This window comes from Corapipo altera, unplaced genomic scaffold, assembly GCF_003945725.1.
Source record: "Corapipo altera isolate COAL_440 unplaced genomic scaffold, ASM394572v1 181b, whole genome shotgun sequence".
In the NCBI taxonomy this organism is placed as follows: domain Eukaryota; kingdom Metazoa; phylum Chordata; class Aves; order Passeriformes; family Pipridae; genus Corapipo; species Corapipo altera.
The window spans coordinates 1,987,852-1,999,500 of record NW_020884963.1 but is presented as its reverse complement, the minus strand read 5'-3'; the positions used below and the strand labels follow the sequence as shown (position 1 = coordinate 1,999,500).

The 11,649-nt window shown below is 45.2% G+C and overlaps 1 protein-coding gene across 2 annotated transcripts in view; it reads right to left on the bottom strand.

The window, feature by feature from the left end:
* Nucleotides 1-357: 357 nt before the first annotated feature.
* EIF4H (eukaryotic translation initiation factor 4H) overlaps nt 358-11,649 on the bottom strand; it is an 11,827-nt gene continuing 535 nt past the window's right edge. The window contains exons 2-7 of one of the 2 annotated variants that reach the window (XM_027664406.1): nt 6,232-6,413; nt 5,274-5,338; nt 5,066-5,165; nt 4,336-4,401; nt 2,343-2,501; nt 358-2,227 (exon numbers count right to left, since the gene is read on the bottom strand). In XM_027664406.1, the coding sequence (XP_027520207.1) occupies nt 2,091-2,227; nt 2,343-2,501; nt 4,336-4,401; nt 5,066-5,165; nt 5,274-5,338; nt 6,232-6,413 (709 nt within the window). In that variant the 3' untranslated portion in view covers nt 358-2,090. The remainder of the gene's footprint in view (nt 2,228-2,342; nt 2,502-4,335; nt 4,402-5,065; nt 5,166-5,273; nt 5,339-6,231; nt 6,414-11,649) is intronic. The other variant, XM_027664407.1, reaches the window with a different exon arrangement.

Genomic DNA, 11,649 nt, shown 5'->3' with positions numbered 1-11,649 from the left:
GTCTCTTTAACTGTTAAGTCTAGTGGAAAACAGGTCAGTTGGAAAAGTTGGGAGAAACCCAGCCTGTGGGACACAGTATGAGGAGCTGTAGCACCCCCAAGTCCCACCTGGCATCCTCAGCAATGGCACTGAAATGACACTGAAACCACAGGGTAAAGAACTTGGGCTTACTTCCACCCATAAACAATTTTTACTTCACTGTTCCAGCACTGTTTAGATTAGATTCCTCCCCTTTATCTTTTCCTCTTCCCCCCTTATTTTGTACCAGAATAGCTCTGGTACAAATTAACACAATATTTGAAAACTGAGGGGGGGAAAAACATGCTAGAGCAGACTCAAATAAAGACCAATGTTAAATATTACTTAATGTTTTCTTTTATTTAAAAGATCATTCACAAAATACCATATCCATAAATTTATTTTGTTATGAAGCAGAATGTGTTAAGTGTTTGGAATTCACTTCTTATTTTTTTTTTTCCTTTGTTTTTACATTTAAAAGTCAACTGTCTTGACTAGAGGTGAGTTTTTATATGGGAATTTGTTCTTAAAATCTTTTCCACATTGAAGATGTAAATAGATCAATTATTGGTTTGGAATACAACCACACAAATGCATGTCTGTCTTAAATTAAGTATTAGTGTTAGACAAATGGTTCTTATCTCAGAAGCAGATTAAGTGAAAGGCAGCAGGAAGGAAAGAGTAGTTCTGTAAATTGCTGGGACTCTGACTTACAACAGGAACTTTTAGGGAAGAAATTCATCACTAGCAGTGGTGCTGGTAGTGGGGCAGCCATGCTTCCAAACTCCTCTTGCAAGTACTCTGGGGTGCCAGCCGTTCTATCTGAAGTCTCTCACCACTGGCATTGGGGGCCCAAGTTTTTCCCATGCACTGGACACATCCACACCTCAGGTTTTGGTTTTCAACATTAATGATCTCTCCTTTTGCTCCAGCCTCCCCTCCCTCCTCCCACACAACACTGGCAAGAAACATTTCCAAGTGAAAAGAGGTGCAGCAACACGAGATGCTTATTACCCAAACTTCTACATGAGAATCTAAAGCAGGAGGATTTCTAATCTGCCCACTTTCAAGGTATTCTAAAAGCTGAGGTCCTAAAACTGTACCCCACTGGGCAAAGAAATACAGGGGATAGTGGCGATCAAATACTGCGTGGCAAAGTATACACTCCTTCAACAAAAATAAAAAAAGTCAAATTTTATTGGTAGAAACTTCATTTAAAAATTTACCAAACATGTAAAACCCAAAAAAGTAAGCAGAAAAGAGCCAGTGAGCAGCTGTGCTCAAACAGGCACGTTTTTGCAGCACTCTAACCTTGAGCTCAGAGGTGTAGTAGCATCGTACCATTTGGAAGTCAACAGCCAGCAGGAAGAGGCTGCTGGCAGAGGCTTTATCCATACTGATTCCACCAGCTATTCCCAAGGCTTGTCAGGCAAGGCATCTGTTAAACTGATCCTTCCTGGCAACCCCTGTGAAAGGGCAGCTGCCCCTCCTTAGTTTTCTAAGGGGCTCTGCTGTGAACAGTAACTATCACCAATTGTCAGAAATGGCATTTCACTGCTCGGTTAAAACTGTACGTTCCTCTGTTCAACTCATCTGGACTCTTCAGTTTTCCTCTTCAGAGCCACAGCAATACAGAACGAGACATGCAGGTCAGAAGAGGAGCACTGAGAAGTAAAAGGAAACGATACAGGGAAATAACTAAGTCTAACCTGTGCTTCTAAAGTAAAACAAACCCAGAAAGGAAGAAGTGAAGCAGCACCTTTGTCCAGAGACCTCCACGCTCGTGGAAGCAGCCACACTGCCTTTTCTACTGGCAACTGTGCTGCTCGGAAGGAAACAGAAGAGGGCAACTCAGCACAAAGCAGGCACTAGATACAGCAAAGCCAAGAACGTACTAAAAACCACTTGTTAACAGCTGACATGCATTCACAAGCTCTGTGTTTTCGGTTTCAAAGAGGACAAATACCAGATGGCAGGAATGGTAAACTGCAGGGTTGACATTCCAGCAGAGCTAGTCACTCTGTACTGTCTTGCTTTTTCTCCCGCCTCCCCATTCCCTCCCAACCCCAGACTCAGTCGTGCTCTTTTACTACTTCCTCCCGGGGTTTGGCTCCGCCGAAGATCGCAGAGTTTGGGTTGGCTACTTGATTGAGGGGAGTATCGACTGTTCGAGGTTTGAGCTGCAGTCGGGGTCGCTGTGCTCTTTCCTCTGAAAGAGAAAACAGTCCAGGGCTAAGATCCGGCTGTCAAGGGCAGGAGCTCCCACCTGACAAGAGGAACCACGAGTCCCCTTCCCAAGGGAATTACACAGGATAGGAGGTTACCTTCTGTTGGCTCTCTGAAGTCCATGGAAGACCCACGAAGGGGAGGCCCATCTCTGAAGCGACCGGTGCCACCACTTCCCATGGAGGCACCGGGTGGTCGCCGGTCCCCAGGGCGGGTTCCTCTACCCCGACCTCCCAAGAAGTCATCATCTTTGAATCCTGAAGACGGAAGACAGTGGGTTTAAAGAGCATATTTTACAATGTTTTGCATCTAGATTTTTATCTGGATGACTGGAAAACTTCGCAGGTCACTGCTGCCAGTCCAAGGTGGTGCACTGAGCCTTTTGTCTGCAGACAGATTTGCTTCTCAGAGGTCTAACATGTTCTAGAAGAGTCATTCACATTCCCTTTGAAACCAAGTATACTATGCCAAGTTCAGAAAGTGCTTTATCCACTTAGAGGCTTATTGGAGTGTTGGAGAGTGGGTCAAGTGAGCTTAAAATATGAGCTTCAGCTGCAACTTCAGATTGTTAACACCATTAGCTGACTTCAGAGACAACACTACAAGTACTCAGAGTACTTCTGTAGCCAGAAGATTCCACTGGCTGCAGCCTTAGCATGAAATCTGCAGGAGCAGAGCAAATGGGAAAATAGCTGGGGAGTAGTGAAATACACAGTCCTTACAGAACAGAGTAAAACCCCAAGGCTTTTTAGCTGTACCATTAAGTGACAAGGTATTTACTAGACTAGTTAAAGGACTGGAGAAAAAAAAAAATCAGATTTTAAACTGATACATTTCTTCAGTTTATGTATCAAAAACATCAGGAACTGTCTGTCACTGACCAGAGTTCCAGTCTGTACCAGTGACTATCCTGGAGTATCTCTCCAAGCCTCCACTGCCTGTATTGAATTGGAGGAGGATACAGCACAGGAAAGGGAACATACTCAGATTTTCAGAAGCTGCCTGGAAGAGAAAGTTGTTTGGTTCCCAACTGAGATTTTCCTTTCCACTTCAGTATTTGGCAGAGTTGCAGAGCTGTCCCTTACTTACTTCAGTGTCAAACAAATCATCTTTAAAGACTTGATCCAGGGCTGTACAACCTGAGAAGAAAAGCTTTTGTAGCAACTAAGACTTAAATGCTAAACTTCTGGCTCACAAATCACTCGTCCAGCATTTAACAGGCCGAAATGCATCCACATTTGGAGAAGCTGCCAAGGAAGGTATGAAGCTGTGGCACCAGAATGCTTAGCTCCAAAGGCAGGTTAAGCACAGTGCTGTAGCAAGCTCCTCTCTCCAGCATCACACTTCCAATCCATGCTGGTGGCAAGGGCACACTTTGGCACCGCTCCTACATCGTCCATTCCACTCACGCAGAGACCAGACATTGCAAAGTTGCACTTGCCAGCATCTCCCCATCAGAAAATGGACCAAACCCACGAGTTCAGAGGACAAAAGCAATTGTGTTAATGCCACCCTGGATTCTAATAGGTAGGAACTGACTGGAAGGCAAGAGCAAACCCGGTGGCTCTGTCACTACCTTGCACTCAGCAAGCTCAGTCACTTGCTGCAGCTTGCATTGCTGTAACAGTAAAAGTTCGGGAATATTTTGCATTTAAAAGTACTTTTTAACACTAATCCATCTCTGGAGAAGTCAGTTTCTGCAGGAATACACATAATATGTCACATCTCCCTAAGAAGGTGAAAGCCTCTGCTCTGAAAGAGTATCAGCCTTTCCACATGACCTGTCTGCCTCTGCTACTATTGAGAAATTTACTCTGCCAGATGTTTGAGAAATGCTTAAAACAGACACCATGGGCTACATCTGGACAAGTATCCTGTCACTTAGGGCGCTTTCACAGAATTTACAATCAGGACTCTCTCCTCTGTTACAAGGCAATGGAAGATTCCCCCTGAGGAATCCCACCACAGTGCAGGATGTCCAAGTGGGCACATACAGTAGATTCAATCAAAGCAGTAAGGGGGGACAAATGAAAAGGAGAACATTTTGGTGCCTTTTAGGCTCCCTCTCTGTATAAGTGTGAATACTGGTACCAGAATTGAAGTCATCTCTGGAATCCCATCCACCTCCTCTGGATTCTCGGGAACCTCCTCCCATTCCTAGGAAAAAAGCCACAATTGTGTTCAGATCTGAAGCTGTGGGAAAGACTGGGCAAGGGGATACCAAACCAATGTTTTAGTCCTTCAGTGTCCAAAAGTCATGCTGCTGGAAAATCCTTTCCTTTCAGTACTACCAAGTTCCATTGCACAGGAACAAACAGTCAGTTTAAATGAACCAAGAATAAATGGTCAGAAAAGTTTCCCTAATACACATTCAATGGAAACCTTTAGTGAGTCTGGTTCAACCAAGCTTTAACTACAGCCAAGCCTCTCTTCTCACTGGAACTGGAGACACAGTCCAAAATAAGTATTTGTCTACTTGTGCTTACTCATTTTTCTTACATCATCATAGAATAGTAGCAGATCAGACTGTTGGGCTTATGATTGTCCTCTGCAAGACACAGCACATTATCAGGGGTATTGGTCTCACTTCCTGGGCTAGGAGTGACAACATATCCAGCCTCTGGACACAAAGCACAGCTCAATCCCAGACACCTCAGGAGCGGCAGCAGCAGCTGGTTAGAAACGTGTATATGGCACATTTCTCCTTGCAATACAATTTTCATGTTCACTTGCATGCCTTGTCTCAGCATTAGTTCAGCACCAGAAGACACAACTACAACCACATTATATTTAAGAAGCTACTTAGAAAAATGGAAGTCACCTCTGTCATCAGGCCCGCCACCTTTTCTGAAGCCAAAGCCACCTTTGTCCTGTTTCCTGCCTTCTGCTATGTCCACTCGGAGTGACCGGTCACCCAAGAGCTGTTAAATCAAGGGGAGAATCTGTTCAGGATGTACCACAGGGGCTGCAAAGGAGTTTGAGACTTATGCTTATCTTTGATTTCACAAATTAATTGCAAGTGTACTTACTGCACCATCATATGTAAGAGCTTCCTTGAGTGACTCCACCTCATCGAACTCTACGTAACAAAATCCTGTAAAAAACAAATCTCAAGTTAACAGCACTTTAGAAGGCCTTTGTGAGAAGCTGCTCCTCCTGCATGTCTGCTAATGGCCTCCCTTCTCTTTCCATCTGTGGTAAGTGCAAGAGGCATTAATATTGAATCCATTTACCTGTGCCTGTTAATGATGGGGCAAATCCTGAAACAGAACTCTGGGCACTACGTGAATGCCAAGAGCCCTTTTCCACAGAGTTCTCACTGCAGATTAGATCTGATCTACACCAACTGTTTAGGTGAATATTGACACTTGTTTCTTAATATTTTTAAACAAGAAGCTGAAATACCTTCTTGGCCAGCAGTGTGATTTTGTGTCATCACGTTACTTAATGGATTTATTACTTTTCAAAAAGATCCTCTCCAAGTTAAGCCTTTTCCACCTCTAAAAGTAACTTAAAATACAGTCCCTTTCCACTGGCCAATTCCAATGGAAATTAGATTTGCATCCTCTAAAAGTTGCCTGAATGGTTTATCTACTTGCTTTTTCTCCCTGTCTACTAAAAAAGGACAGAGGTGAAGCAGTGGCAATCTTCTGAAGTACAGGAAGATTGTGTAAGTACTCAATGCTTAAGTTCACGGGTCTTAAGTGGGTCAGACACTTCAGCTCTGGTAGAATTCATACAAGACAAACAAAGTTTGAGAAAGTCCTTTTGGGGCAGGGCAAATATTGACTCCTGTCACTCAGGTTACATCAAGTGTATCTTAAGATGACGGAAGGAACAGTGAATCTCGTTCAAATGAGAAACCTCCATAATTCAACATGAAGAGCCCAAGATCAGCTGTGCCTTAGACTGCAATTCCCCTCTGCAGTGGCTTTATTTTCTCCTCCTGGTTCTCCTTCTGCAGCCGGACCAGGTCGGAACACTGACCTTTGAATTTATCTGTTTCCTTGTCCCTGACTAGCCGCACGCTCCTGATGCTGAGATCCTTGAAGATGGCATCTATGTCTCCCTGGACAGTGTTGAAGGGCAGATTTCCCACATAGGCTGTGAAAGGGGGTTCTGTTGGCAGCTCTTTATTTCTGCGGGAACCAAGGCCACCACCACGAGACCTGTTGGAAAAAGCACAGTGCCCTGGAAGTGACTCCCAGCACGGCCACACCGCAGTCTGGGGGGACTGTCCCACAGCTTTGGGAGTTTGTCCACCCCTTTGCCTGCACCTGCCACCTTCACTCCTGGTCAACTCCTTTCCAGTGTTACCTGGTGCAGTACTTCCATGGAAAAACCAACCAAACAATGTATTTTAATGCATTAGAGGAACTCAGTAACAAGGTGATGAATGAACTCCTTTCTCATCCCACAGTTCATTAAGAAGACCTTATGTTTCCTATCTCTACTGTCCCCTGCTCAAAACCACTATATCTTCAAAACCACATCCTAGACTAGAATTTTGAGAATAATTTATAGCAGTGAGGAAATACCTGTATTTGTTTGTCAGCTTATCCCGACACTAAGCTGGATCCAATGCTTCCAACTCAATAGTATATTATCAACACCCACTCCACAATCATCTAAATTATTTCAGCAGCATTTATCTTAACAGAAACACCTTCTAAGTCTGAAGTTGTTGCCATAACTGTCAAGATACCTGGACTGGAATGCTTTGAATCAAACACACAATAAAAAACTTGGTTGAGCAAGGGGTTCTAAGGCAGAAAAACCAATTTCAGTGCTGCCTGGATGTTTAGTTCTTCCTTTGTGTCGTGAATTACAAACTGCAGTAAACTAGGTGGTCTTCCCCTGTCTCATCCCTCAGTCTCAGTTAAGCTCTTGGCATTGGCTGCTGAGGAATTTAACTGTCCCAGCTAAATTCTTTACTGAACCATTGTACCACAGCTGTGTGTGAATCCCTGTAGAGCCAAACCAACTTGGATCTCCTGTACAGAGAGCAAGGTAACAAGGCAACCTGAAGTTAAAGCTCTTGGACTTGCAGACTATGGGATGCCACTGGTTCCAACACCATCTGCCTCCCTCAGGAACCTCTGATCTTTACCTGGGATTCCTCCCTTCTACTCTGCCCATCTTCCCTTTATCACCTGCCTTCTGCTGGGCTTTGCTCATGTTTGTTCCCCTTCCCAGAGGCTCCCTGTGCATTTAAGAGCCCAGTGGAACACAAGCTGTGCTAAAGCAGATTTGCCAATGTGACATGGACCAATTAAGAGTGCTGCAGAATCCTACCTAAAATCCAGGAGGTCAAGCAATTTTATTATTTCCCTTTAATTCTGGCTGGTTGCATGCAGCCAGAAAACCCATTGGGCCTGCAAGGTACTTCTCAGTATTCTTCCTCATTCTAGAATAAATATTTTATTGCTAATGAATCAGATAATGCATTAAGCTTGAATAAGATTCCTTAACTCTTCCTAGGTGAGCCTGTCATTTGTGCCTTTTTATGGCAGCAGCTCCATGCAGGAATCATTTATCACCACCATTATCAACATGCTGCTAAACATACTTGAATCACAACCTACATATCTTTAATTAGTGTCCACCCAGGTTTGTATTTTTGCATTTTTGACAATATTCCTCATCTGCCTTTGTCTCATTAACAAGTCAAAAACCTACTGGAGAACTAAAGCTGCAATAGCTGGGTGCTGTGAATGTATAGCAGAATTAACTTCAGTCACAAGACCAAGTTTTAAGGAGGAACTCCAAGAAAGCTGAGTTGAGTTGCTCTTCTAAATAATTCCATAATACGTAGAATCAGGTCCATGTCTTTGTCCTTAATTCTCATCTATGGCATAAAGAACAGCTATTAAAATATACGTTTAATTTGCAGCCAAAAAAAAAATAAATCAATATTTATGCCCTATAGGAACATCAGAATTGCCCCAGCTGAGTTGCAAAGGGGCATCCCCTCCTTGAGCACATTCTCAGCACGTTCCTGAGCTGCCAGTGACCTCCTCAGTGAGCTGATCCACCCAAAAACCCACCCCGGAGTTGAATCCTCAGCCAGATCAACAAGGTGATCTGGGCAGCTGCAAAGAGCACTGTACCAAGATGGGAAGGGGAAGGAGAGCAAGGGCTGGAACCTCAGCTTTCACCAGCAACCCCCACTTGAGCCACTCCAGGAACCACACCCACAATCCCCAAAAGGATTTTCTGTGCCACAGACAAACCCCATTTCTACCACAGCACACCAGAACTTCCCGGGGTGCCTGGGTGCAAATCCAGGCCCTACTGTGAAATCTGACTGATTTTAAGTCAGGAAACGAAGTATTCTTTCTGAATTTGATACGAAGGCCTCGGTTATCAGGTACAGAACTATGCACTTGGTATTTCAGTTTCCGTTTGAAGAACGGGAATGGTCAATAACTAAGTTCCAAACTGCTTCCTACTGAATCCAGGGTATAGAAACACGAAAACAGACTGGTTTTCTACTTCCCCACATTTTTCCAATACTGAAACAGTGAAATAAATTAAAAAGAGGGCTGACTTCAGTAACCAAACAATGAGATTGGAAGAAGATTCTCTCATTTACAACAGAATAGGACAAAAGTCAAAAAATAATTGTAAACATCTCTGAACCAAGTGAAGTGGGTCACACCAGAGTGTTGAATGAATATCTGCATTTCCCACTCAGTGTAACTTGCTCAGACACAATTAGGTAATAATTATGTCATCTCAGTGTGGGAATCTGAAAGACAGGATATGACTTCCTTTCCAGAAAACCAGAGAGCTGCAGAGGAAAGCTTGCTTCTAGTGACTGAACTTACCTTGTGCTGGGCAGAGTTAATGAGCTGGAAGGACAACTGAACTATCATTTTGAAGCTACACTTTTGGAAAGTTTAGTGTTCTCTCTCTAGAAAACAAGATCTGTGAAAAGTCCAAAACAAAATATACTTTAAAGCCAGGATGTGAGTTAAAGAGCCTTTCCCCAGGGATCAAGGCTCAGGATTTACCAGAGGCAAGAGCCCACCTGGGTTCCAACATTAGAGCCTTACTGGGGCACTGTAAGGATCAGCAGGATGCAAGTTCTGCCAGGAGCCTCCAAGACCACAGCTCTGAATTCATACCCAATTTATTCAAGCAACCCAGGACACCTCTACAGCATCAGATGTCTTCAACAAAAAGCTTCCCCAAGGCTAAAAATTAGGAGACCTCTATTAACACTGGATGGGTGAGACACAGGACCCAAAAACTGCCACAAGGGCAGGGACTAACTCTCCATTCTCACTGAGCTGAGCAGCATTTCAGCAGGTGAATCTTAACCTTCAGTAAGGTGCTCAGTGCTTCAAGCCACACCTAAATAAACAGCCCAGCAGCAATTCAGGAGTGACAAACACTGTTCCCTTGCAGATGTTCAGAGTTTCAACTAGGCCTCAGTATGATTAATTACAGGGGTTTGTGTCATATTTCAGGCTCCAAAACACTTCCCAAACAGCCTTTATAGTAAGTTTTTTGTAATTAATGTCAGCAGCACGTTCTTCATCTGGAATAAAATGACTTTTGCATCCCATAGTGTTGTGCTTCAGCTCTGAATCAGAGCACCATCAGACACACAAGGGGTACCAAACCAGGTCTCATCACACCAGTCACATTCCCCTACACCACAATTTTGAAGATTATGAGAAAGAGGCAGATCTCACATATGCTAGAATCTGTTGGGCACTGATTTCCCATCTGTCACACTGAAATCTCACTCTCTGAACACACCAAGGGTTATGCAAAATGCTACTTTTACAAAAACTACTATATCTCAACTGAGTTTACACTACTCTTACACTCCTAGAGTGCCTAAAAATGAGTAGGAGCCACTTTAACATGGCATTCTTTAATCAGAACCTTCAAGAAGAACAGTCATGTTTTCATTACACTTCCCATATTACAGGGCTTTATACAAATTACAGAGACTTGTTAAGGTCTGAAATTGTGAATTAGCTGTTAGTAACTTATTAGCAATAACGTTAAATCAGATGCAAGGACAAGTTACACTCTAATATTAGTGGTGTCTGAGGCTAAAACTGCAGCTAGATCAGAATAAGTACATTTTCTCATCTGTAAATGCATCTACTAGTCTGCAGGATACCTTTAGCTCTCCAAACAAGGATCCAGGTCTTGCCTGAGAGCAAGTTGGAAGCTCTCTGTTACAGAAATCTGAATATGAAATAGCATTTTAACTGTAATTCCATTCCTGCATAGAATGTGCCTACACTGACTAGGCTACACTGCACAGCAACATCTGCATTTATTATGTGTCAAATGCTACTTTAGGCCACTGGCAAGGTTATTTTGTTACAGAATTTTAAAAAGAAAACAACAGAAATGTAAGTGGCTACATCAGCTGTTTGCCCTGGGCCATCTCTGGATTAGACACAAAGGGTATCTGTGCATGAAAATGAGCTTAAAAAGCTTAAGGGTCAGAGAGTTTTCAAAGACAAGAAAACTTACTGCTGTTCTAACCCCAGCAGCAGCTTGTCCCTGCTGCCCAAAGAACCTGAAATGAAACCAGGTTATTCCTCTAAGAGCAGAAAAGACATGAGCAGCGTCGATCAGGAAACACCTTGGGAGACGAGGTGATACAGTAACATACGTGTGAAGATTTGCTCACCAGGAAGTTTATTCCGCGCTTTTATACCCGCTGTTTTGGTTTGGTGCAACAAAGAAACCCACAGTAGCACCAACCTTCAAAAAGTCCATTGTTCGATCGCACCTCCCTAACCTGATTCAAGACAAACTCCTAATTGCTGGTTATTGTCTCCGTAGCTCCTCCCCTACGCGCACTCTCCAGCAAGGAGACAGGGGCGAGCCCTCTCCCTAAGGATCGGGGGTTTGCAGTCGGCACCCGGAGCCCCGGATAACGCAGGACGACGGCTCCCCGAGAGGAGGCACCACAAAGCCCTCCCATTTCCTCCCTCCGCAGGCACCACCACAGCCCCTGCCCCGCTTCGGGGACGCTCCCTCCGCCCCTCCCGGTGCACGATCCCCTGCCGGCCCGCCCTGGCTCCGGCCCAGCACCTCCCTAAACCCCCGCTCCGCTCGCCTGCGGCCGGCGCGATCAGCAACACCCTCCACCCCTCCTCCTCCTCCTCCTCTTCCTCCCGCCCCTTCCCGGCGCTCCCGGCCCCGAACCCTGCGGGGCTCACGGGACCACGGCCGGGACCCCCCCGGGACCCGCCGCACAAAGCGGGGCGGCCGCGGCCACGGGAAGGGCCCCGCGGCGCCCCGGGCGGTCCCAGCAGCCGCTCCCCCCGCCCGCCATCCCCTCACAGCGGGGCAGGCCGCGGCCCCGCCTCGCGCGGCCGGGGGCCGCGGGGCGCCGCTCCCCGCCGCCTCCCCCGGTGCGGGGGG